At 34.8% G+C, this 25780-nt stretch overlaps 1 protein-coding gene and 1 long non-coding RNA gene across 3 annotated transcripts in view; one reads left to right on the top strand and one right to left on the bottom strand.

Annotated features, from left to right (window-relative positions):
- Positions 1-25780, top strand: part of TTN (titin) — a 284068-nt gene that overhangs the window by 128679 nt on the left and 129609 nt on the right. For both annotated transcript variants that reach the window (XM_058300570.1, XM_058300571.1), the window contains 31 exons: positions 214-291; positions 489-560; positions 1203-1295; positions 1917-1994; positions 2970-3038; positions 3188-3292; positions 3435-3728; positions 4575-4655; positions 5501-5578; positions 6128-6211; positions 15513-15596; positions 15805-15891; positions 16829-16912; positions 17022-17096; positions 17209-17292; positions 17405-17485; positions 17568-17651; positions 17785-17868; positions 17998-18081; positions 18211-18294; positions 18426-18503; positions 18909-18992; positions 19865-19954; positions 20229-20306; positions 20511-20588; positions 20814-20897; positions 22375-22458; positions 22693-22773; positions 23246-23320; positions 23710-23823; positions 25165-25233. In XM_058300570.1, the coding sequence (XP_058156553.1) occupies positions 214-291; positions 489-560; positions 1203-1295; positions 1917-1994; positions 2970-3038; positions 3188-3292; positions 3435-3728; positions 4575-4655; positions 5501-5578; positions 6128-6211; positions 15513-15596; positions 15805-15891; positions 16829-16912; positions 17022-17096; positions 17209-17292; positions 17405-17485; positions 17568-17651; positions 17785-17868; positions 17998-18081; positions 18211-18294; positions 18426-18503; positions 18909-18992; positions 19865-19954; positions 20229-20306; positions 20511-20588; positions 20814-20897; positions 22375-22458; positions 22693-22773; positions 23246-23320; positions 23710-23823; positions 25165-25233 (2778 nt within the window). The remainder of the gene's footprint in view (positions 1-213; positions 292-488; positions 561-1202; positions 1296-1916; positions 1995-2969; positions 3039-3187; positions 3293-3434; positions 3729-4574; positions 4656-5500; positions 5579-6127; positions 6212-15512; positions 15597-15804; positions 15892-16828; positions 16913-17021; positions 17097-17208; positions 17293-17404; positions 17486-17567; positions 17652-17784; positions 17869-17997; positions 18082-18210; positions 18295-18425; positions 18504-18908; positions 18993-19864; positions 19955-20228; positions 20307-20510; positions 20589-20813; positions 20898-22374; positions 22459-22692; positions 22774-23245; positions 23321-23709; positions 23824-25164; positions 25234-25780) is intronic.
- On the bottom strand, positions 221-12178 carry LOC131279182 (uncharacterized). Its single transcript, XR_009186541.1, has 3 exons — positions 11961-12178; positions 7180-7260; positions 221-500 (listed from the first exon to the last, which is right to left on the bottom strand). It is a non-coding gene; the product is annotated as an uncharacterized lncRNA (long non-coding RNA).

The raw sequence follows: 25780 nt of genomic DNA on the forward strand, positions 1-25780 counted from the left end.
TTGCGGTAAAGATGTTGAACTGTGATACTGTCCAAACAGATGTTCAACATGAGTGTTTACACTGTGTGGTCTGTCAAATGACATCTGTCATCTGTGACTCTGTTGCATCCATTGTGTTGTTCATTTTTCTACTTTGTGTTAGTATATTTTATGTTGATCTTATATGTATGTTGTTTCTAAGCCATAAAAATACTAAAACATATATCTTTAAAGAGCCAGAAGTAACTAAGAAACCAGTCCCTGAAGTACCCATTGCTCCTCCTAAAAAACCAGAAGCTCCAGCAATAAAAGGTAGACTATCTCTTTAATGGACTCTTAATCTTGAACAAACCTCTTTATTCTTGTCTCACTAATTCTTTGAAATGTCATTGTCTCATCTTGGGCATGTGCATTCCGATATTCTCTTTCCTTGGAAAAACGGAAACTTGATGTTTATGCACTCTTCTTTGGTTCTTGCATATTGCTTAAAACAATCCATATCTTTTAAGTTCCTGAGGTACCTAAGAAAGTAGAAGAAAGAATTGTTCTGCCAAAAGAAGAGGAAGTTCCACAAGTTGAAGGTAGATGACTTTCTAAAAAAATAGCCTTTTCAAAGTCATCATTGTCTTCGTATCATTATCTAATTCTTGATGTTAACATGCATTTCACTCTAGAAAATAAACATGTTCAAACTCTAAAAGAAGTTACTATTTACCTAACAGAAACTGGTCAGGCAAACTAAAACCAATTGAATTTCCTTTCTTACATGTTTAGCCTATTTGTTTGTTTGTTGTTTGTTTTGATGAGATTCTTTGAAGGGAAACTGTGTATCTGCCACGGGAAATTTTTAATCAAATGACAGCAATTGAGGAAGAAGCTTATTAAAGGGAAATTTTGCTTAGGTCTGCGTAACTGGTACAGAAAATCTGACTTCTCCCAATTGGCCTTTTGACTTCAAGTATGTCCATCTGCATTAAAAATAATAATAATAATTTTAAAACAATTACATTCTCTCAGAGGTTTTTTCCAGTTCTAAAATTCTGGAACGGCCCTAACATATTTTGAAGACCCAGTAGTTTTTTTTTTAAGGACTGGTGACTTTTCACAAACATTTGGAAAGCTGAGCTATGAGTTACCAGCACTGATCTGTCAACCATACATTTTCAGTCGTTTTAGTCAAAAGAATTTAAAAAATAATTTACAAAATATTAATCTTTTTAAAGTGTATGAGGAGCCGGAAGAGCCTATTGAAGAGGAAGAGATCCCAGAAGAACCGCCTAGGATAGAGGAGGTTGAGGAAGTGGCGCCACCTAGAGGTACAGCCCCTTTTATAAGTTGGACATTTAAAAATAGATTGTGTTCCAACTCTTTCGCAGAATTTGTCTAATTTTAATATTCACCAGTTCACCTTGCTTTTACATCATATTAATGACAAATTGAAGATTTGTCATTATCTGAAACCTGATAATTACGTTACCTGGCACCTGAAACTATGAGTCTTGTTTTTGTTTTTCCGTTTTTTACCGCAACTGCAGTGCAATTAAGAATAAATTACTTTTATGTTATTGACCGTAATTTTTTTCTGGTGTGGCCCTACTGTAATACTTTCTCATAGTTTTCAAACCTTATTTTTTTATTAAGGTGAGAAAAATGTATTTCTGTGGTGAACATGTTCACTTTTTAGAATCCTTCTTAAGCCATTAATCCTGAAGTCCATGGCAATCTTTGCTTAACTAATATTATGTTTGCTTATAAGATTTCTAAATAGTATCCTTCTCACCTTTAGAGTCACTATTTGTATGTAAAATCACCACTGAGATCACTAATATCTTTTAAGTAAATCAGTGTTTTGGGTGGTTTATATTTTTGGCATATGGAAAGTGGTGTTTTATTCATTCCATGTCATTTTTCAAAATGTCCATAAAATATCTTTTAAGTGCCTGAAGTGGTTAAGAAAGTGGTACCAGAAGCACCTCCTCCTGTTCCTAAAAAAGTAGAGGCACCACCAGCTAAAGGTACAGCAAATCCTGATTAATATCTTTAAATTCCCATTTTCTTTTTGAAAAACAAATCTGTCTTCTTCTCTGCTTTCTTAGTCATTTAAATAGCAAACTTATGAAACTGATTAAGGACCAGTCATAGTATCATTGATTCCATTTCTTTATCCTTTTTTTAAATATTAATAGACAATTGTGCATGTTTGTGTATGTGTAAATTGAAATTTCTTAGTTTCTTCTTTTAAATACCTGAATAATCTAATTGTACGTTTTTCTATACTTATAAATATCTGACAATGGGTTCCTCTTCCCCACATTCCATTCCTAGATTTTATTCCATTATAAAAGTAGAGTTTTCTCATGGAAGTATTTTAATCATAACTCCGGCTGCATTTATTATTTTATAGGGAAAATCTGTTCTAATTCTTTGATAATAACTACTTTAAAAAGAATCATGTCCCTCTTGAAATATTTGGCCTAAGCATTCAATGCTATTACAAAATGTCTAGTTCTAATTACTTCCTAATTAGGTTAATGCTTCAGATAGTGCTCTAAAGTGATCAGATTATGTTGACCCTATGATGGATAGACTTTGTAGACCTCCTTAGCAAGATATAATGATGCCCAGAAGGATATGAGGCCTACATCGGGACTAAAGTACACTATGATGGTAATCACTTCAGGAAAGACTTCATCATATTAAAAATAGTAGTTGGCCCAATATTGGTATTCACTTCTGTTTAAAAAATTAGAGCAGCCCAGGTTCTCTACAGACATAATCTTCTTCAAAGGGAATGGTTAGTACAAATGAGTGATTTGGGAAAATATCTTTGTGCCTGTAAAATTGGTGTCCAATAGTACACAGTGACCTCTTAGACACTTTGATTATTGTAATTCTCTGTTGAAAGTTACATTGATGTTCTTTCTGATATTTTTGTTCCTTGTTTATTATTGAGCATTGTCAGATAACTAAAACATCTAATATCTTTAAAGTGCCAAAGAAAGTTCCTGAGGAAAAAGCACCTGTTCCTGTTCAGAAAAAGGAAGCACCCCCAGCTAAAGGTACATCTTCTCTTTAAACCTGAACTTCCTTTTTATCTTTGTTCATTAAGCCATTTATGTTTTATGTCTCTGTGTCTTGACTGCTGTTATCTTTTGTCTATGAAAGCCTACTCTTGACAATCCTAAATAATAAAACCATATCTTTAAAGTGCCTGTAGTACCAAAGAAAATTCCAGAAAAGAAAGTCCCAGAAAAGAAAGTCCCAGAAAAGAAAGTTCTTGTGCCTAAAAAAGAAGCTGTTCCCCAAGCTAAAGGTATTTTTAGAAACAGCTTTGATTTTCATGTATTGTTGCATGTGACTTTTTTCAGTTTTTCATTTTATATTTTGAAGTTACATCTTCATTTATTTTTTCTGGGTTTTTAAAAATAAATCTCTTAACATGGATGCTCTTTCAGAGAGAACTGTCCATGAAGAAAAAATATCAGTTGCATTCCACAAAGAAGTAGTAAAAGAAAGATTAGAAGTAGAAGTAGTAGAAGCCAAAGTAGAAGAAGTTCTTGAAGAAGAAGAGTTCCATGAAGTTGAAGAATATTTTGAAGAAGAAGAGTTCCATGAAGTAGAAGAATTTATCAAAGTAGAAGAACATAAAGTTGAAGAAGTATACAAAGCTGAAGAAGTTCATAGGGTAATAGAAGTCTTAGAAGCTGAAGAAGTGGAAGTATATGAGAAACCCAAAGTGCCACCTAAAGGTATAGGAAATTCTGCTGATATTTCAAATTGTTCTATCTTGCTCCAACTAACCTTCTTTTAAATGTACATTTCATGTTCACTTTGGAACATTAGAAACCCACTTATTTTACTCAACAAAATCATGAAATTCTTTAATCATGACATAGAGTAAAAATTAACCACAATGAATCCCTGAAATAGAGGGAAAGGAGATTTTGAATCTTTAAAGATAAGTATACTTTTAACAGACAAAAAAGGGATATTTGATACCTAACTTACTTATACAAGGGAATCACTGTATGAAGTTTTGAATTCTTCTTTAAATCCAACTAAGAATATTAAATGCTTTTTACAGGAACCAAAATAACTGACCAGTGTCATCTGTTGAGTGAAGGAAAAAAAAACAAAACTCCTCAGTTCACTGAGGAATTTACATGTTCAGGCAAAACAACTAGTACCTTAGTAACATTTCAGTCATGCACAAACTGATTTGTGGAGTTTATCAAAAGCTTTTGCCATTTTATATTTTTAATTAGAAATAAATGAAATGTTGATAATGACACCAACATGCTATATATTCTGAGGATAAACCATAGTACAAATAAATTCTCTGCAACATCATTCCAGATCTTGTACAAATTAATAATATGTATAATATGTGTGTGTACTGCGTCTATGTAGAAAATCCACATTAGAAATGAAATTTAGCCAAATCAAATACTTTTTGGAAGTAGGGATGGTATAAATTCAAAAAACATAAATAATAGATAAAGCCTTTTGTGAGCCCCTACTGTACTAACTTTAGTAATAGCACTCCATGATACTTCAAAAGTTCATTTTAAACAAAAACACTAATATCTTTGAAGGGCCTGAGATATCTGAAAAAATCATCCCTCCAAAAAAGCCACCTACTAAAGTTGTTCCTCAAAAAGAGCCACCAGCTAAAGGTATTTTATTGGTGAAAAATCACTTACCTAACTATATATGTATGGTCACACTTTGTCTGCTTTACAAGTTTGCATTTGCCTTGATGTTCTTCTTCTGTGTTTTGTGTGTTTAGAATTTCTAAAACAAACTAATATCTTTAAAGTGACTATACTTTGCTATAGTCTAAAATAAAACTATACATTATACTTTACTGTAATAGACTAATATCTTTAACAAGTCTAAAGGGAAGTTTTATCAAAAAAGAAACTCATAGTTGTTATACCTAAAACACCTAAAGCAAATACTCCCATTAACCAAATAGTGGACCCAGTTTTCCTTCTCTGGTACTATTTAATTATATATTCACTAACATGCTTATTAGTAAACCCATGCTTTCCTATTTATCATTAATTTTATTAACATAGTAAATATACTTAGTGAATGGTTTAATGCCCTTGCTTTATTTTTGTATACCTCTTGAATCTCACAATAAAAACAATCTTTATTTAATAAATAAAAACATATTTAAAGTCCCTTGAAGAATATAAGCAGGTTATCAATGAAGAGAAAGTACCAATTATTCCAACAAAACAAGAAGAAATAATAATGTCTTGGAAGTGTATTATTGTTTTTCTTGTCAACTTTTTTACCACTGTAATGTGGAAAATTCCCTTGGATTTTCATTGTTACATTTGTTATAAAAATTCAACTGATTTTAAATACCATAGTATACTTCATGAGCTATTGTTTTTATTTTATATGGTGGCTATGTTCTCTTATATATTTATATTTCTCGTGCTCTGCTTGTTAAAAAATCTTTATGAATGTTTAAAAGTAAAATAAATAATCATTACTATCTTTAAAGTACCTGAGATGCCCAAGAAAATTGTTGTGGAAGAAAAACCACATGTTCCTGAAGAACGCAAAGCTCCACCAGCTAAAGGTATTTGTCTTTGCTATTTTACCAGTAATACAAAATCCATTTTCTTCACTAATATGGAGAAGAGAAAGAACTCATTCTCCCCTCAGTGCCACAGTATGGCTGTAAATGACATAAATTTCACTTTATGTTCTATAACGTAATACTCTTTTGTGGTGTCCCTCTAGGAATAGCAGCATACACCTAAAAGTTGTTATTGTTTGTGCTGATCCTTATACAATAATTAGTTTAACAATATTAGCCCCTCATCTTCACCTTCAGTTATAATTCATTATGGAAGTAATTGTCATGTAGTTTTGGTTATTGGGAAACAAACACTTTCAAAATGATTATAATAAATGATGCTGTATCCAAAGAACAAAGTGTTTCTAATGTAAACAAATCAATGATTGATCAACTAGATAACCTAGAGCAATGAGTAAACTATGGGTTTAGTTGGCTTCTAAATTTTGGAATTTTGGGTATTCTCCTTGTTAGATGCCCCTTTTCTTTCTTGGTTTTTTATACCCAATTATGACATCTTAAAAATAAGACAAACAAATATCTTTAAAGTGCCTGAAGTACCCAAGAAACTTGTCACAGAAGAAAAAGCTCGTGAAACTGTTCCTAAAAAGCCTGAAGTTCCACCAGCTAAAGGTATACATTGATACTAATCACAACATGACATAACTTTGTTTAGTTATTCATGGTTTAAAGTGAATGTGTGTGATGTTAAATCCTTTTTAGTCTCAATATTTTTATTTGTTATTTTAACAATTAATTTACTAATATCTTTAAAGTTCCTGAGGTGCCTAAGAAAAATATTCAAGAAGAAAAGTCACCTATAGTTCTTTCTGAAGACACAGAGATATACAGTGAGTGTAGAAAAACTGCTGGCTCCCTTTGGTTTCCTTTGTGTAGTTAGTTCACTGTGTTTATCTTCACAGTTTGTAAGAATAAGTATACTAATACCTTGTAAATGTCTAAATGCCAAAAATTTCTGCTTTGAAGCATTTTATTTCTTCAGAACATGGAATAAGTTACTTTAACTCCATAATAATATTTCAATTAGATTTCATAGAATCAAAAAAGATTCACCATTATCATTTTTTTACTCTTCACGAAAATCATTGAAAATCATTGAAAGTATTTTGGCAATGCTACTCAAATAAATTATCATAGACTTACACAGCCATTAGAATCTCGAAGGAATCATGAAGTCTCTTTTGTTTTTGTTTTTTTTGCTTTTATATAAAATTATGATTAAATAAAAACTCTAGTAGTCAAGATATTCTTCTTAAAAAAAACAACCCTCCTGACCTCTTTAAGCTCAATTTCTTTTGTCACCCTTTTATACTAGGTTGGGGTAAAAGTAAATGATTACTCCCTTTTTTAAATACCTCCTAGAGTCTGATTATTATTATTGATCATCCTTCCTCTCTAAATGTAGGAAAGCTTAATTTTCTTCATTTGCCTAATTTTCCAAATATTTAAGCATGCTTGTTTTTCATTTTTGCTTCCAATCACTAAGTATTTTACACATTCATATTAAACTATGAAGCTTTAAACCAAATGTGGTTTGAAAATATGAGGTAGCTAGGTTCCTTAAAAAGGAAAGAACTTACTTGAATTTCCAGTAGGTCAAAAAGAGGAGGAGAATTCTCAATGTGCAACTCAGCATCATCCCTATCTTTTTTGCACAAAACCTGAAGAAATAATAGTAATAGAACTGTTTTAGCAATAAATTTTGTGGGAAAAAATGGAGGAATTATGTAATCATTGGATTCCTCAATTGTATCACCATGATCATAAAATAAAATTGCTGAGAGTCCTATATCATAAAAATAAATGAGACTTATTCATAGTGTGTTCTTGTCACTAATTTCTGTCTATGTGCTACTGTTAATTTTGATGATGAATGTTTATTATATGTATTATAATATTATAAATACTGTTCAGCATCCTTCTTGAAAGTTCCCTAACTGCATAAATACTAATATCTTTAAAGTATATGAAGCATCTGAAGAACCAGCCCCAGAAGAAAAAGTACTTCTGACTTATCCCAAAAAGGTGAAAACCAGACTAGAAAAAGGTATATAATACCAGTGACCTGGTCTGAAGAAACTTTCTCTTTAGCTCATTTTTAAAATCTCTGTATTTTCCTTCACTATTCATAAATATTACTATACTCATATCTTTTAAGTGCCTGAGCCACCCAAGAAAGTTGTTCCAGAGGAGAAAATATATATGACTATTCCTAAAAAGAGAGAAACACCAGCAATTAAAGGTACATTTCAACTACATCAAATTCAGATTATATCTTTTGCTTCAAGACTCAAAAAACACAAGTTATATAATGTACTGTTTTTACAACTTCTAAGTGTAAACATACTAATATCTTTAAAGAGCCTCGTACAGCCAAAGAAGTTTTTCCAGAGGTGGAGTTACCTGAGACTATCCCTGAAATTCCAGAGCATCCTCCAACAAAAGGTATAATGCTCTAGTTACAAAAATCTAAAGATGAAAAATATTTCTTCTTTAATCTGCAAAATGTATTTACTGTTTTATGTACATCCTCACAACTTCTAATGCTAAAATACTAATATCTTTAAAGCACTGGACATACCCAAGACAAGGAGCTATCTACAGCTTGCCCCCAAAAAAGTAGAGTCCCACTCATACAATGCACAAAAATAAACTATTAGAACAAAAATAACATTTTTAATTTAAAGTAATATCTGTTATATACCTAGCTTTCTTAGTGCGTCATATTTTCATGTCTTTGACTCTTCTCTATTAAAAAAAATACTAATATCTTTAAAGAATTTGAAGTCTCCGTGGAAGTAATTCCAGAGGAAAAAGCTCCTGTTGTTAAAAGAAGAGAAATACCACCACCAAAAGGTGCAAGTCAGAAGAAAGTCAACTTTCTTATCTTGTGTAACTTGTTTTGTAGTTGTGTTTAATACATGTAAAAATGCTACTATCTTTAAAGCCCCAAAGGCTACCAAGAAAGTCATTTCAGAGAAATAGATGCCCCAAAGCATAAGCTCTAGCAGGTACATGTCACCATTAGTCATTTAAGAGAAAAGGAGGAAAAATATTTAACTTATACACATTATATTTGGGCTATAAAGTTTATCTTTATACGTATATACATACACACACACACACACACAATATACAGACATGACCCAGAAAGACTTCTCAGTAAGAAATAGCTATTACTGTATCCTTAAAAAATAATAATAAAAATAAGACTAGCTAGAAAAAAATTTACATGAAAACATTTGTAACATTTATGTTGCTGAAACTAAATTGAACTGGCTCAACAAACACCCTCAAAGCAGGATCAGTGCCACCAAATGGCGTAAGTGCTTGGCCATAGACTACAAATCAATAATTCAACTCTCCATGGCATTGAAGATCCATACTTTTCTATTAAAATAAACTTACTCCTAAAAACAAGCATATGAATTTGAAATAACTGATATTTTATATGGCTTGAATATCATTTTTTTTTAAAAAGTATTAGAAAGCCATGATCTAAAGAAAATGAGAGATTTAAGTCAGTGCAGCACTACTCTACCTGTAAAATCCTATCACGTTAGCCCACCTGAGAGCTATCTAAAATCAAGGCAAAACTAATTCCAGTTAAAGATGGAACTCTAACCTGAATAATTCTTTGCTCTTCTTATAGTCAGTCTCTATTTTCAGAGTCATACATTTTCACTTTTGAATATTTTAAATAAATTAAAAGATAGAAGTTTTAAGACATCCAGAATAAAATTTCTTCACAATACCAAAGAAATTATGTAGTTTAAAGAATACCCAAGCACTTTGACATTGTTTTCTCAATCAGAATCCTTTAGTCGTTCTCTCATAATTGGAAAACATTTGCCTTTTTAAAGTGCCTAAGGTGACAGTGCAAAAAAAGAAGCCAACAAAGAACCTCTTTTGTTCTCTTCAAACTAATATCTAAATGTACAGTATTAATTATAAAGGATCAATTTTTTTCACTTAAAGCTAACTTTCTGTGACCTAATTTTCTATACATCTACCATTCCAAGAAATAAAATTACTAATATTGATAGTGCCCAATGACTAAGAAAATAGTCCCTGATAATCAAGTATTCATATGGTTACCAAAACATCATATTCTTGAGGTAAAGAAGTCTCCCAGTCTGCAGCATTTCTGTGTGTGGAGTTATGCTCTTCATAACCCCAAAGTACAATGCATTAATATCTTTAAAGTACCTGAATCACCTCAAGAAGTTGTCCTTACAAAGGAATTATACTATCGCTGTTCTCCCAAAAACTGAAACACTGCCTACTAAAGGTATCATTCATTCTATCATTACTTCATTCTTTTAATAATATTTAATAAGTACTTAGTATGTGCAAGGTACTGTAGAGCTGGGTAGTAGTAAAAATGAGTAAGATTTGGTTCCTTTCCTCAAAACCTTGTACTTCATCAAATTCTTGAAAGAAGCACCTTTGTAGCCATAAAAATCACTTTGGTTCAGTTGATGTGATTAAAGTTTCTAGTGATCCTTTTTAACTTCTAAGTAAAATACTAATATCTTCAAAGCACCAGAAGCTATGAAAGAAGTTGCTCCTGAAATGAAAGTATCTGCGGATGTTCCTAAAAAGCCAGGACCTCCACCTGTGAAAGGTACATGTCACTTCTGAACAAATGCTGAAGAAGAATTATCTGTCTTCTACTCTTAAAACTGTTTTTCTAATGTTCTTCATATGTAACTCCTAAATGTAAGCATGCTAATATCTTTTAAATATCTGAAGCTTCACAAGGAGCTCCTTCTAAAAAGAAAACGTCTGTGGCTGCTTCTGCCAAAACAAAAACCCCTCCTACTAAGAGTATTCATTCAACAAATAATAATAAGTGTCTACAATGTCATGGGAACTCTGTAAAGTGTCGAGAAGGGTGACACTTTTCAAGGATCCTGCTGACTGCTTTAGACTTATCGATTCGTGGTCTAAGAGGAGAACAGATGGAACAAAAAAAGGCTTCTAGGAAATGGCATTTGCTAACTTTTTGTTGTTACTGTTTTCATTAATCATTTTAAATCTTAACTGTGAAATACTAATATCTTTAAAGTTCCTGAAGCTCTTCAAGAAGTTGTTCCTGCAAAGAGGGTTCCTTCCAAAAAAGGAGAACCTCCATCAGTTAAAGGTACAAGTTGCTATTCCCTCTGGCTCAAGAAGAAATAACTTGTGTTCTTGAAAATATTTTGCCCTTTCTAGTGATCTTCATAGCATTAAATGTAAAAATAATTTTTTAAAGTGCCCGAAGCTCCCCAAGAAATCGTTCCTGAAAAGACAATGCCCACGGTCCCTCACACAAAGCCTGAAGTCATCCCATCTGATGAAGGTATAAGTCGCTGGAAGCTTAGAGAGCTGGGAAAATATCTCCTCCTGTATAAATATGTTTCTTGTCCATACTGATTCTTCTAACTCCTAAATGTAAAAATATGTTAATATCTTCAAAGTTCCCAAAGAAATTGTCCCTGAAAAGAAAGCTCATCCTCCCCAAAAGTCTGAAGTTGTACCTGTCAAATGCACGTATTTACCTGTCCCTTCATGGTGGGATAAGGAGGTAGGGAAATAGAAAGAACCACCTTTCTAGCCTTGAAGTCTTTTGATGTGGAAATGTGTGTCATGTCTCTATTGACCCTTGTGACTCAAATGTAAATTTACTAATATCTTCAAAGTGCCTGAAGTAGTCACCAAAAAGAAAGTACCAGGAGCTCCTCCCCCAAAGCCAGACACTCCACCTGTTACAGGTATTTGTTACCACTGATCTGAGCCTCAGGGAAAAATATATAGCTTTTTTCTTCTTGAAAATGTTCAACTGTCTCTAAAGGTCTTCATAATTTGTAAGTGTAAAAATACTAATATCTTTAGTGCCTGCGGCTCCCAAAGAAGTTATTCCTGAAAAGAAAGTGCCTGTGGTACCTCCTAAAAAGCCAGAAACCCCACCTGTTAAAGGTATTTGTCACTGACCTTATGCTTAAGAAACACAACTCCACTTCTCTTGAAAATATTTGTTCTAACAGTCTTCATTACTCCTAAATGTAATTTTACTAATATCTTTAGTGCCTGAGGCTCGCAAAGAAGTTGTCCCTGAAAAGAAAGTACCAGTGGCACCTCCTAAAAAGCCAGAAGGCCCACCTGTTAAAGGTATTTGTCACTAACCTTAGGCTTAAGAAGATAAAACTCTTCCCTTGAAAATGTTTGGTTCTAATAGACTTCATTACTCCTAAATGTAATTCTATTATTATCTTTAAAGTGCCTGAGGTTCCCAAAGAAGTTGTCCCTGAAAAGAAAGTACCAGTGGCACCTCCTAAAAAGCCAGAAGCCCCACCTGTTAAAGGTATTTGTCACTAACCTTAGGCTTAAGAAGACACAGCTCTTCTTCTCTTGAAAATGTTTTGTTCTAATGGTCTACTTACTCCTAAATGTAATTCTACTAATATCTTTAAAGTGCCCGAGGCTCCCAAAGAAGTTGTCCCTGAAAAGAAAGTACCAGTGGCACCTCCTAAAAAGCCAGAAGCCCCACCTGTTAGAGGTATTTGTCACTAACCTTAGGCTTAAGAAGATATAACTCTTCTCTTGAAAAGGCTTTGTTCTAATAGACTTCATTACTCCTAAATGTAATTCTATTAATATCTTTAAAGTGCCTGAGGTTCCCAAAGAAGTTGTCCCTGAAAAGGAAGTACCAGTGGCACCTGCTGAAAAGCCAGAAGCCCCACCTGTTAAAGGTATTTGTCACTGACCTTAGGCTTAAGAAGACACAGCTTTCTTCTCTTGAAAATGTTTTGTTGTAATGGTCTACTTACTCCTAAATGTAATTCTACTAATATCTTTAAAGTGCCCGAGGCACCCAAAGAAGTTGTCCCTGAAAAGAAAGTACCAGTGGCACCTCCTAAAAAGCCAGAAGCCCCACCTGTTAAAGGTATTTGTCACAAACCTTAGGCTTAAGAAGACACAGCTCTTCTTCTCTTGAAAATGTTTTGTTTAATGGTCTACTTACTCCTAAATGTAATTCTACTAATATCTTTAAAGTGCCCGAGGCTCCCAAAGAAGTTGTCCCTGAAAAGAAAGTACCAGTGGCACCTCCCAAAAAGCCAGAAGCCCCACCTGTTAGAGGTATTTGTCACTAACCTTAGGCTTAAGAAGATATAACTCTTCTCTTGAAAAGGCTTTGTTCTAATAGACTTCATTACTCCTAAATGTAATTCTATTAATATCTTTAAAGTGCCCGAGGTTCCCAAAGAAGTTGTCCGTGTAAAGGAAGTACCAGTGGCACCTGCTGAAAAGCCAGAAGCCCCACCTGTTAAAGGTATTTGTCACTGACCTTAGGCTTAAGAAGACACAGCTTTCTTCTCTTGAAAATGTTTTGTTGTAATGGTCTACTTACTCCTAAATGTAATTCTACTAATATCTTTAAAGTGCCCGAGGCACCCAAAGAAGTTGTCCCTGAAAAGAAAGTACCAGTGGCACCTCCTAAAAAGCCAGAAGCCCTACCTGTTAAAGGTATTTGTCACTAACCTTAGGCTTAAGAAGACACAGCTCTTCTTCTCTTGAAAATGTTTTGTTCTAATGGTCTACTTACTCCTAAATGTAATTCTACTAATATCTTTAAAGTGCCCGAGGCTCCCAAAGAAGTTGTCCCTGAAAAGAAAGTACCAGTGGCACCTCCAAAAAAGCCAGAAGCCCCACCTGTTAGAGGTATTTGTCACTAACCTTAGGCTTAAGAAGGCACAGCTCTTCTTCTCTTGAAATTGTTTTGAACTAATGGTCTACTTACTCCTAAATGTAATTCTACTAATATCTTTAAAGTGCCCGAGGCTCCCAAAGAAGTTGTCCCTGAAAAGAATGTACCAGTGGCACCTGCTAAAAAGCCAGAAGCCCCACCTGTTAAAGGTATTTGTCACTGACCTTAGGCTTAAGAAGACACAGCTTCTTCTCTTGAAAATGTTTTGTTCTAATGGTCTACTTACTCCTAAATATAATTCTACTAATATCTTTAAAGTGCCCGAGGCACCCAAAGAAGTTGTCCCTGAAAAGAAAGTACCAGTGGCACCTCCTAAAAAGCCAGAAGCCCCACCTGTTAAAGGTATTTGTCACTAACCTTAGGCTTAAGAAGACACAGCTCTTCTTCTCTTGAAAATGTTTTGTTCTAATGGTCTACTTACTCCTAAATGTAATTCTACTAATATCTTTAAAGTGCCCGAGGCTCCCAAAGAAGTTGTCCCTGAAAAGAAAGTACCAGTGGCACCTCCCAAAAAGCCAGAAGCCCCACCTGTTAGAGGTATTTGTCACTGACCTTAGGCTTAAGAAGACACAGCTTTCTTCTCTTGAAAATGTTTTGTTCTAATGGTCTACTTACTCCTAAATGTAATTCTACTAATATCTTTAAAGTGCCCGAGGCACCCAAAGAAGTTGTCCCTGAAAAGAAAGTACCAGTGGCACCTGCTAAAAAGCCAGAAGCCCCACCTGTTAAAGGTATTTTTCACTAACCTTAGGCTTAAGAAGACACAGCTTTCTTCTCTTGAAAATGTTTTGTTCTAATGGTCTACTTACTCCTAAATGTAATTCTACTAATATCTTTAAAGTGCCCGAGGCACCCAAAGAAGTTGTCCCTGAAAAGAAAGTACCATTGGCACCTCCCAAAAAGCCAGAAGCCCCACCTGTTAGAGGTATTTGTCACTGACCTTAGGCTTAAGAAGACACAGCTTTCTTCTCTTGAAAATGTTTTGTTCTAATGGTCTACTTACTCCTAAATGTAATTCTACTAATATCTTTAAAGTGCCCGAGGCTCCCAAAGAAGTTGTCCCTGAAAAGAAAGTACCAGTGGCACCTGCTAAAAAGCCAGAAGCCCCACCTGTTAAAGGTATTTGTCACTGACCTTAGGCTTAAGAAGATATAACTCTTCTCTTGAAAAGGCTTTGTTAATAGACTTCATTACTCCTAAATGTAATTCTATTAATATCTTTAAAGTGCCTGAGGTTCCCAAAGAAGTTGTCCCTGAAAAGGAAGTACCAGTGGCACCTGCTAAAAAGCCAGAAGCCCCACCTGTTAAAGGTATTTGTCACAAACCTTAGGCTAAAGAAGACACAGCTCTTCTTCTCTTGAAAATGTTTTGTTCTAATGGTCTACTTACTCCTAAATGTAATTCTACTAATATCTTTAAAGTGCCCGAGGCGCCCAAAGAAGTTGTCCCTGAAAAGAAAGTACCAGTGGCACCTGCTAAAAAGCCAGAAGCCCCACCTGTTAGAGGTATTTGTCACTGACCTTAGGCTTAAGAACAACTCTTCTTTTTCTGAAAATGTTTGTTCTAATTGTCTTCATTACTCCTAAATGTAATTTTACTAATATCTTTAAAGTGCCAGAGGCTCCCAAAGAAGTTGTCCCTGAAAAGAAAGTACCAGTGGAACCTCCTAAAAAGCCAGAAGCCCCACCTGTTAAAGGTATTTGTCACTGATCTCAGGCTTAAGAAGACCAGCTCTTCTCTTGAAAATATTTTCTTCTAATGGTCTTCTTACTATTAAATGTAATTCTAATATCTTTAAAGTGCCCGAGGCTCCCAAAGAAGTTGTCCCTGAAAAGAAAGTAGCAGTGGCACCTCCTAAAAAGCCAGAAGCCCCACCTGTTAGAGGTATTTGTCACCTACCTTATGCTTAAGAAGACACAGCTCTTCTGCTCTTGAAAATATTTTGTTCTAGTGGTTTTCATTACTCCTAAATGTTCTTTTACTAATATCTTTAAAGTGCCTGAGGTTCCCAAAGAAGTTGTCCCTGAAAAGAAAGTACCAGTGGCACCTCCTAAAAAGCCTGAAGTCCTACCAGCCAAAGGTAGTCTCCCCCATATTGTTGTGTTTGATACTGTCTGTTTATCTTTACCAAGTCTAATCATGAAAATACTAATATCTTTAAAGTTCCTGAGGTGCCAAAGGCAGCTGTTCCAGAAAAGAAGGTGCCTGAAGCTCTTCCTCCCAAACCAGAAAGTCCACCACCTGAAGGTAATGTCAAAGCTGTACAAACTAGGGAGAAAAATAATTGCTATTTTTTAAATAGGAAATTATATATATATAAGTCCTATTAGAGAAAGTGACCTAATTTTAAAGGGAAAAAATGTCTGTAGCTATTCTAAATATATTGGTTTGTGATTATTTGGTATTGTCATCATTTGTTTTCACCTTTTCTAAACACAAAATATTATCTTTGAAGCCCCTGAAGTGCCACGGAAGGAAGCCATCCCTGAAAAGAAAGTACCAGTGGCTCTTCCAAAAATGCCAGAAGCCCCACCTGCTAAAGGTATTTATTCTTACATGTTGTTGGTCACCTGTTTCAGGGGGCTAGGGGGATAGTGTATAGAAACATCTGCCAGTTTTGCAAATTGTATTTGCTTGGACAAAAGTGTCATTGGTATGCCCCCTTTATAGTTTCTAACTAAAAGATACTAATATCTTCAAAGTTCCTGAAGCTCACAAAGAAGTTGTACCTGAAAAGAAAGTGTCTGTGGCTGTGCCCAGAATACCAGAAGCCCCACCTGTTCAAGGTATATATTCCCATTGCTCTGATGAGAAGAAAAAAATATTGTCTTGTACTCTTAGCAATCATTGCAATATGCCTTCATTAGTAAAAATACTAATATCTTTCAAGTACCTGAAGCTTCTCAAGAAGTTGTCCCAGAAATAAAAATTCCCAAGGTACTGCCCAAAACACCAGAGTCCCCCAGTAATAGGTACATGTCAGTCCAACCTTATTCTGCAGAAGAAATGTCTCTTTAATGCTTGAAAACAATTTTAGTCTACTGCTCTTCATTAACCTAAGTATAAAATTACTAATATCTTTCAAGTTCCTGAAGTTCCTCAAGAAATTGTCCCAGAAAAGAGAGCTCCCAAAGCACCACCCAAAAAACCAGAAGTCCCACCAATTGCAGGTACTTGTCACCCCCATCATTATTCTGTGGAAGAAATATCCATTCTGCTCTTAAAAACGTTTTTGGTCCATTGATCTCATTAACCTAAATGTAAAACTACTAATATCTTTTAAGTGCCTGAAGTTCCTCAGGAAATTATCCCTGAAAAGAAGGCACCAGTGGCACCTCCTAAAAAGCCAGAAGCCCCACCTGTTAAAGGTATTTGTCGACGACCTAAAGCTTAAGAAGACACAGTTCTTCTGCTCTTGAAAAATTTTGTTCTAGTGGATTTCATAACTCCTAAATATAATTTTACTAAAATCTTTAAAGTGCCTGAGGCTCCCAAAGAAGTTGTTCCTGAAAAGAAAGTGTCTGTGGTGCCTCCTAAAAAGCCAGAAGCCCCACCTGTTAAAGGTATTTGTCACTAACCTAACACTTAAGATATAGTTCTTCTACTCTTGAAAAGATTTTGTTCTATTTGCTTTTATAATTTCTAAATGTAATTTTACTAATATCTTTAAAGTGCCCGAGGCTCCCAAAGAGATTATCCCTGAAAAGAAAGTACCTGCTAAAAAGCCAGAAGCCCCTCCTGTTAAAGGTATTAGTCACTGACCTTAAGCTTAAGAAGATACAGTTCTTCAGCTCTTGAAAATATTTTGTTCTAGTGGTTTTCATAACTCCTAAGTGTTATTTTACTAATATCTTTAAAGTGCCTGAGGTTCCTAAAGAAGTCGTGCCTGAAAAGAAAGTACCAGTGGCACCTCCTAAAAAGCCAGAAGCCCCACCTGTTAAAGGTATTTGTCACTGATCTTATACTTAAGAAGACACAGCTCTTCTGCTCTTGAAAATATATTGTTCTAGTGGTTTTCATTACTCCTAAATGCTATTTTACTAATATCTTTAAAGTGCCTGAGGTTCCTAAAGTCGTGCCTGAAAAGAAAGTGCCCGTGTCGCCTCCCAAAAAGCCTGAGGTCCCACCAGCCAAAGGTACTCACCCCACCTCGCTGTGTTTGACCCTGCCTGTTTGTCTTTACCAAGTCTAATCACGGAAACACTAATATCTTTAAAGTACCTGAGGTACCAAAGCCAGCTGTCCCAGAAAAGAAGGTGCCTGAAGCTCTTCCTCCCAAACCGGAAAGCCCTCCCCCGGCAGGTAATAATGAAACTATCCAAATGAATACTTTTTAAAAAGAAGAATTATCTTCTTAGTCTTAAAAAATTATTTTGCAAAATATTTCATATGAAAGCGTTAATTCTAGCATTAAAATGAGCTCATGTCTTTAAAGCATATGAAGAGCCTGAGGAAATTGCCCCGGAAGAGCCTCCAGTTGAAGTTGTAGAAGAACCCGAGCCTGCTGTTCCTCCAAAAGGTACTTGGCCAGTGTGCTAGGATTCCTTAGCCATTCAATTTTGCCCTGAATATTCTGGACAACATGAGCTTTCTTAATGTTTCTCACTCATCTTCACTGCTTCTAAAACATCAATTCTAATATCTTTAGTGATCGAGCCACCTCCAAAACCTGTCCCAGAAAAGAAACCACCTGCTGTCATTCCCAAAACACCTGAGCCACCACCAGCAAAAGGTATTTTTCACTGCTACTAAGTTCCTGCAGAAAAATGTTGATCTTGGAAATGTTATGTTCTGCTACTCTACTTCATGATTTCCATATTATTGTTAAAACTATTAGCTGAAAAATTAATATCTTTTAAAGTTCCCGAGGTGCCTAAGAAAGTTGTTCCCGAAAAGAAAGTGCCTCCTGTGGTTCCCAAAAAAGCAGAAGTCCCACCAGCTAAAGGTACATGTCTCTGTCCACCTTTTGATGGAGTCAGAAACAGTCTCCAAGTCTTAAAAAGTATTTGTTCTGTGTAAATGTGATGAATGTTGACTAATGAGCTTCATAATGTTAAAATATTAATATCTTTAAAGTGCCTGAAGTTCCAAAAGAAGTTGTTCCAGAAAAGAAAGTAGCTGTTCCCAAAAAGCCTGAAGTCCCACCAGCTAAAGGTACACATCCCTAACGAAATTCTGCAAAAAGTCATTCAAATTCATCTATTACAGGAAATAACCCCCTGCCCTTTTTTTTTCCTCTTTTGTCATTCTTCTTATTTTCACAACTACAAAACTACCACTCTGGATTTTTAGGGTTTAAATGCTTTAAGCAATATCTTCTTTTTAAAATGGATACACTGATTATGGGCCTTGGAAAGTCTACTAACACAGTTTTGTTGTTCTTAATAGACCACATTTTCCTCCTCACTGTATTAATCAAAGAACAGATCACTGATTTTATCGTGAATTTTGTTCTTGCATCTTTTCCCTAAGTTATTGAATAAAATGTGAACTAAATGTGATATAAAGTTTATATATATACCAACTACCCAAAAGAAAAACTAACTAATATCTTTAAAGTACCAGAGGTACCAAAGAAACCTGTCTTAGAAGAGAAGCCAGCCATTCCTGTTCCCAAAAAAGTGGAGTCTCCTCCTCCAGAAGGTATACATAAGACCTTAATGAGTTTCTATTTTTATTTTATTTATTTTTTAAGATTTATTTTATTTATTTTTCTCCCCTTCCCCCCTGTTGTCTGCTTCCTCTGTCCATTCACTACATGTTCTTCTGTGTCCGCTTGCATTATCCAGCGGCACTGGGAAACTGTGTCTCTTTTTCTTTGAATCATCTTGCTGTGTCAGCTCTCCGTGTGTGCAACACCACTCCTAGGTGGGCTGTGCTTTTTTCACATGGGGCAGTTCTCCTTGCGGGGCACACAAGTTGCACTTGGGGCACCCCTATGCAGGGGCGCCCCTGCGTCTCCTTGCGTGTAGCAGCACTGTGCATGGGCTAGCTCACCACACAGGTCGGGAGGCCCTAGGGATTGAACCCTGGGCCCTCCGTATGGTAGACGCTCTATCAGTTGAGCCATGCCTGCTTCCATTTTTAATTTAAGCTTTGTTCCTCTTCCTTTCTAATTCATAAACTCTTGGTCCTTTTCTACCCTTTATTTATTTGTCTTTCTTCATCATTCTTAATTAGCTCTGATCCCAAATCTCTTTTGGGTTATCAATCAGAGATACCTACTTAGGGCATGGTAAGCTCTATTAACTCAGCTTCTCAAAAGTGCATAGAAAGTAAGACAGGAGAACTGATGAGTATAAATGACATTAAACACCAAAAGGCTGACCAAGCATTCAAATTGATAGAAACAGAAGTCAGTACAGATAAGATAAATTGCATCTTAAAAATAAAGACAAGAAGAAATTAGTTGAAAGGAGGAAAAAAATCGAGATAACTTTTTTATGTGTTCTGAGTTTGTGCATTTTAGAATATTGTTCCAAACACTGAAATAAAATTAACTAATATCTTTAAAGTATATGAAGAACCTGAGGAAATTGCTCCCGAAGAGAAAGAGCCAGTTCCTGTTGCAGAGGAGGAGGAACCAGAAGCGCCCCCACCAGCAGGTACAAGGCAGGAGCCACTGAAGGGGAAACACAATCATTTGAGTTGTATGGCTAGTGCATATCTTCTTTAAGGTAAAATGTCAGTCTTCAAGTTCCTTGCTTGAAATTTGATTTCATTGGCAAGAACAAGTTACTTGAACACATAAAATTTTGGTCCTCCAGAATTTTGCAATGTACATATCAAAGAAATACATGTGATCTGTTTGATTCATTCATTAGCATTAAATTTTCCGCCGTAATCATCTGACTCTAAAAGAAATTCCTATCTTTCAAGTGCCGGAAGAACCCAAGAAGATTGTCCCAGAAAAGAAAGTTCCTGTTGTCAAAAAACCAGAAGCTCCACCTCCTAAAGGTACTTTTAGTGAAATAAATGGATATCTGCTTCATTTATGTGTGCTGTCTAAAATTTTACACTCTTCTTACTATGTGCTGTGCTGCATTATGTGTTTGTTACCTGTTATCTATATGTTTTGGTGTTGAACAGACTTTTAAAATTAATCTGTATGTATTACATCTTGTGATTTTATATTTTTAAATGCTACTAATATCTTTAAAGTACCTGAGATGGCAAAGAAAGTTGTCCCAGTGAAGAAGGTCCCGACTGTTAAGAAGCCAGAAGCACCAGCAGCTGAAGGTATTCATGCCATCTTTGACATAATTTTTAAAAGTTTACCCTGAAATTTCAAAGTGGAATCCAATAAATTATCCTCATTGTTGTTGCATAATTAGGGACAAAAATGTCCTTATTTTGTTTCGATTACTTCTGAGGCTGTCCCATTAATTATAGATATCTTTTTATTATTAATATTTTTAAATGTTTTTAAGTTACCTTTTAAAAATAAAACTAATATCTTCAAAGTGCCAGAGATGCCCAAGAAACTTGTACCAGTAAAGAAAGAACCTGTGCCTGTTTCCAAAGAACCAGAAGTCCTGCCCAAAAAAGGTACCTACTATGAAACTATGAAGGAAAAAATTCTCTTACCATTACCTGAGCATTTTAATTGTTCTTAGACCAAATATATATATATATATATATAGAGAGAGAGAGAGAGAGAGAGAGAGATTATACAAAACCACATTCCACAGAAAGAAAAAAAGGGGAAAATAATGAGGAGGAAGAGAAAATGAGACAGATAAGCAGAAGAAAACAATGAATGAGATTCAGTTCTGCCATGATTTATTACATTGTTACATGTGGTAGAAGAGGAACTTCTCTCATTCCATGTTTAAAGCAGCTCAATTCAGCATACTTTGTTGAATGTTTACTATGAGACACTGTGTTAGAAAAGATTAAACAGAAAACAAAAAACATGATCCAATTTTCAAGGAACTTAAAAACTGGTGAAAAGAGAAAATGACAAGTACCACACAACTCTAAAACAGGCAGGAGATATTTATACCTACAGAGGGCTACAGAAACACTGATCAAGTAAAGCTAAAATTCAGGCAGAGGCATCAGGGAAAGCTCTGTGGAAGATGTAGAATTTTGAGTTTTGATATATTTTTACTCATAGAAATTGAGGACATGGTATCCTAGGCAAAGACACAGAGTTTAGAAGAGTCTGGTATCTTCCAGAATTGTCAAATAATCTTACATACTTTGAGTATGTATGGTAAATATTGAGGTCATAGTCTAGAGTTCTTTGACTGTTAATTTGAGGTTTGTACTTTATTCTTTAGGCAATAAGAAGTCTCAAAGGTTTTGAAGCAGGTATACAAATTGATATGAATTGGGTTTTAGAAAGATAACTAGAAGCAAGCTCAATGCTATTGGAAAACAGTAATAATAGCAAAGAGCTATTGTAATTATTTAAGACCATTAAAAGTTGGACTAGGTCGGTGGTGATAGAAATGACAAAAAGGACTGAATTTGAGAGAGCTGGAGATTGAATTGCCAGTACTTGGTGCCTATTATCAAAGCAGTTGGGGAAATACAAGCACAAAAGATAATTGTGAGGACTGATGCTAAATGGTCAAGAGAATGGTGCATTGGATTTCTAAACTGATATAATGAATGTATTTTTTACTTCTCAATTATGGAAGTTGGAAATGTGCATCTGGAGGTTAGGAAAGAGATCAGGGCTGAAGATACAGATAAGAAGTCATCCACATGGAAATAAGAGTTGAGGGTGCAAGAGTGAATTATCAGAGCTTAAAAAGCAAATAGAAAAGAGTATCAATGTTAGATCAGTGGAAGAACACACCTACATTAAGGGATAACAGAGGAAGAGAAGCAAATGAAGAAGTCTGGGAAGATTCATGTATAAAATTGGACCAAAAGGGTGCCATGCCTCGGAAGCCATTATCCCCATGAAGTTATATAAGATGAAGCTCTTTCACCTATATTCTTTGCCTGCTCTTTGAATAATCTTGCACATCTTCTAAACTCTTAATATTAAACAAAATCAATATCTTTAAAGTGCCTGAAGTTCCCAAGGAAATCGTCCCAGAAAAGAAAGAGTCTGTTCCAATCCATGAAGAGCCAGAAGTTCTCCCTGTCCAAGGTACACAGCTGCTCTATAAATCTTGGAAAATGACAAATGTCTTCATCATCTTATTTGGCTGTAGATGGGTCAAATGTATTTATCTATTTTCTGTTTTATGTTTTGAAATTATTGATATTTGGGGGTCATCTGAAGAGCATATTATAAAGTGTAACTAAGTTAATATGATGCAACTTAGCAGTTGCAGTATTTTATTCTGAATGCAGGCTAAAATAAAATACTATGTTTTTTAAGTTGAAGAGTCTCCTGAGGAAATAATATATGAAGAAAAAGCATCTATAACCATTGGTAGAAAAGAGTCACCCCCTGTTGAAGGTATATTTTCAAATATAAAATTTTTTAATTTTTTGAAAACTGTTTTTAGTACTGATAGGATCATATATCTTCTTGAAATTATATACAAAAGCATTCCAGCATTATGTTTGAGTACTTTATTTTTAAATAATTATAATTCTATTAAATTTGAATCTTTAATTTGATTATTTTTATGATAATTATAAATTTTAAAAGGAACAGTTAACTGAGGCAAAAATGGAATAATTCACTGTATCCTCAAATGATCACCCAATGTCAAATTATAAAAGTCACCTCAATCGTCATCAACAGCCACCAAAAAAACTAGTTTTTAATAGAAAGTTCAAGTAAAAGAAAATGGAAATCTTATCTTTTTCTGTTCAAGTGAATTGTATAAGTTGTGTGACTGTGAATCTTTGCATCTGTGTGAAACTTCTTTGACTCTTCATGACGAACTTTATAATCTCATATACTTTGTCAACATTTTTTCAAGAACGTGAAATTGAAAAGTATATTGAGCCAGTAGAACCTGAACCTGAACCAAAGCCAGAAGAAATAGTAGTAAAAGGTATTCAGCTAATTGGACTTAAATTTTCACTATCATGTAGAGCATTCTTCATCCTGAAATGTATGTGTTTTATGTTGTTCTAGCTGTATAGTAAGTCTCTTTGCATCTGTACTTAAGATATTCTTTGTTTTCATTCTTATGTTTCCATGTAATCTGTGCTATTTATCTTGTGTCAAATGTGGCTCATCTGGATGTTCCTTTGCTGCTGTTTATTGGTGTCTTTGTTTTATTTCTCATTTTCTGTGTACCAATGTTCATATTTGTTTTATGTTGGACATCTTCCATATCTAAACTTTTTATTTTATATATACAAATGCATATATAGGCATATATAAATTTAAATTTCTAATTTAAAATATCTACTAACACTTCTGAAATACTGTTTCAAGAACCTGAACCTGAAAAGAAGGTTCCTGAGAAACCGAAATTCAAACCAAAGCCCCCAGCCCCTCCTCCTGCTCCGCCCAAGGAAGATGTGAAGGACAAAATATTCCAACTTAAAGGTACAAAAGACCACTTCCAAAGACTTAATAATCTGTTTCAAACTACTACACAATCATTTGAAATGGTGCTTGGAAGAACCATCTTACTTTTGGAAGTGTGTGCTTTTAGACATTATCATGCTGTGGGAATTGCATAGAGGCCTGTGTTTCTCTGCGCTCCAGAGGCCCTGGGCTGCCTTGACAAGCCATGCCTGCTGCCCCAGATGTTAGAGAGTGCATTTTTAGCTTCAGGTTATGATATCTGGTGCAAGCAGCTGACTAACTTTCTTACATGAAGTTGGAAGAAAGGTTGTCTGATTTTTCCATCTGTTTGCTACACATATGTTTGTGGTCTTATGCATGTGAATGTGTAAGGAATCTTTGCAAAGTGTGTTTAATATTGCAGTAACAAATTTATATAAAAGCCAAAACTTTGTTCTTACATAATTTCTTGTGCTTTTAAATATATACCTAATGGTGTCCAATAACTGATACGTACTTGTGCACATATGCTATCCATAAAAGGAACGCTTATGGAAGACCTGCTACTGCTCCTCACTTTTTTTTTTCTTTTGCGACTTAAAAAAACCCTAATCAAGTTCTGTGGTGGTTCTCAGAGTAGCTGGAACAAGTGGATATGAATATATTTGATGTCTAGCATCTTTTCCTATCATTAAACTTCCCTTCATTCTTTTTGTAATTTAAATTTGAATTGATGCAATATTAGTTTTAAAAATACCCATCATCTTTGAAAAGCTAAAGTTAACTTAATAGAAGGATATTGTTCTTTTATTTTAATTAAAAAGCTGTCTTATTTGCCATGTTATGGGATTTTCCATTCTAAAAATAATCTAGATTTAAACTTAAATGAACACTTTTTCCATACTTACCTACATAGCTACAGAATCATCCAGAATGAGACACTGCTTCTAGTGACTCCTACCCCTCTACAACCCTCTTGCTTGGGAGAGGGACCTTCCGACATTTTAGGCCTATTTACTCTGAAAAGGTGGGCACCTCTTAAAAGGCCACCCACGTGTTGTTTGAAAAGCCATGAAGACACCCTTAAATCCATTTCCTTTAATGTGAAATGTATATTCAAAGGAAAATTTCTTCCTCTTGTGAAAAATGAAAAATATCTTCTTTCTCAGCCAATCTTTCATTTATAGCTCAAAAAAACTGCAGTCTGTTTTCATGGCTTGAATGCTTCTTCCATGTTCCTTGGTGGCTGTTCTTGGTTGTTATTAGTGCTTTCTGATTATTAGCTAAGCTTGATTTTGAGTCTTGGAGTAGAAAGTTAACCATTTGCTTCAGATTAGTTTAAATATACAAATAATAAAACTAAGATCATATTCTTTAAAGCTGTTTCGAAGAGAAAAGTTCCTGAAAAGCCTGAGGTTCCAGAAAAAGTGGAGCTTACCCCTCCAAAAGGTATTTCTCAGTCTGGAAAATGCATCCATGTGCAGAATCCTTCTTCTGACTCCTTGCTCTTCCTGCCTCCATAGAAAGCTCCCCCCATCCCCCAAAATGATCATAATAGTCTCATTCATTTCTTGTTTTTTTATGCTTCTGGCTCATGAGTGTTGCTTCCTTTGTGTCCCATCAGTTTCATACATTATATGAAGTGATATTGTTTATCTTTGTTCTGTCCTCGTATGTCTTCTTGAATTTCCCTAAACTTAAAAATCAGAATTTACTGGTTAGCTGAAAGCTGATATCAAGAGACATTTTAGGTGAAAATGCTAAGAGCTGCTAGTAGAAAGCTTTAACATTTCACCTAGATATCAGCATTTTAGCTAGTGTTATAAGCACTAAAAATAAGTCATATCCTTCTTCTATAATATTAAAATGTTCTGTAAGTATCAAGGGATTTCCTTGACTTTCCTCTCAGGTTCTTCTCATTGACTCCAATAATGTCTCTTAGGTATACAGATTTCATGTTTTAGGAACATTCCATTTTCACTGCTGGTTCTTTTAC

Source organism: Dasypus novemcinctus, chromosome 7 (assembly GCF_030445035.2).
Source record: "Dasypus novemcinctus isolate mDasNov1 chromosome 7, mDasNov1.1.hap2, whole genome shotgun sequence".
In the NCBI taxonomy this organism is placed as follows: Eukaryota; Metazoa; Chordata; class Mammalia; order Cingulata; family Dasypodidae; genus Dasypus; species Dasypus novemcinctus.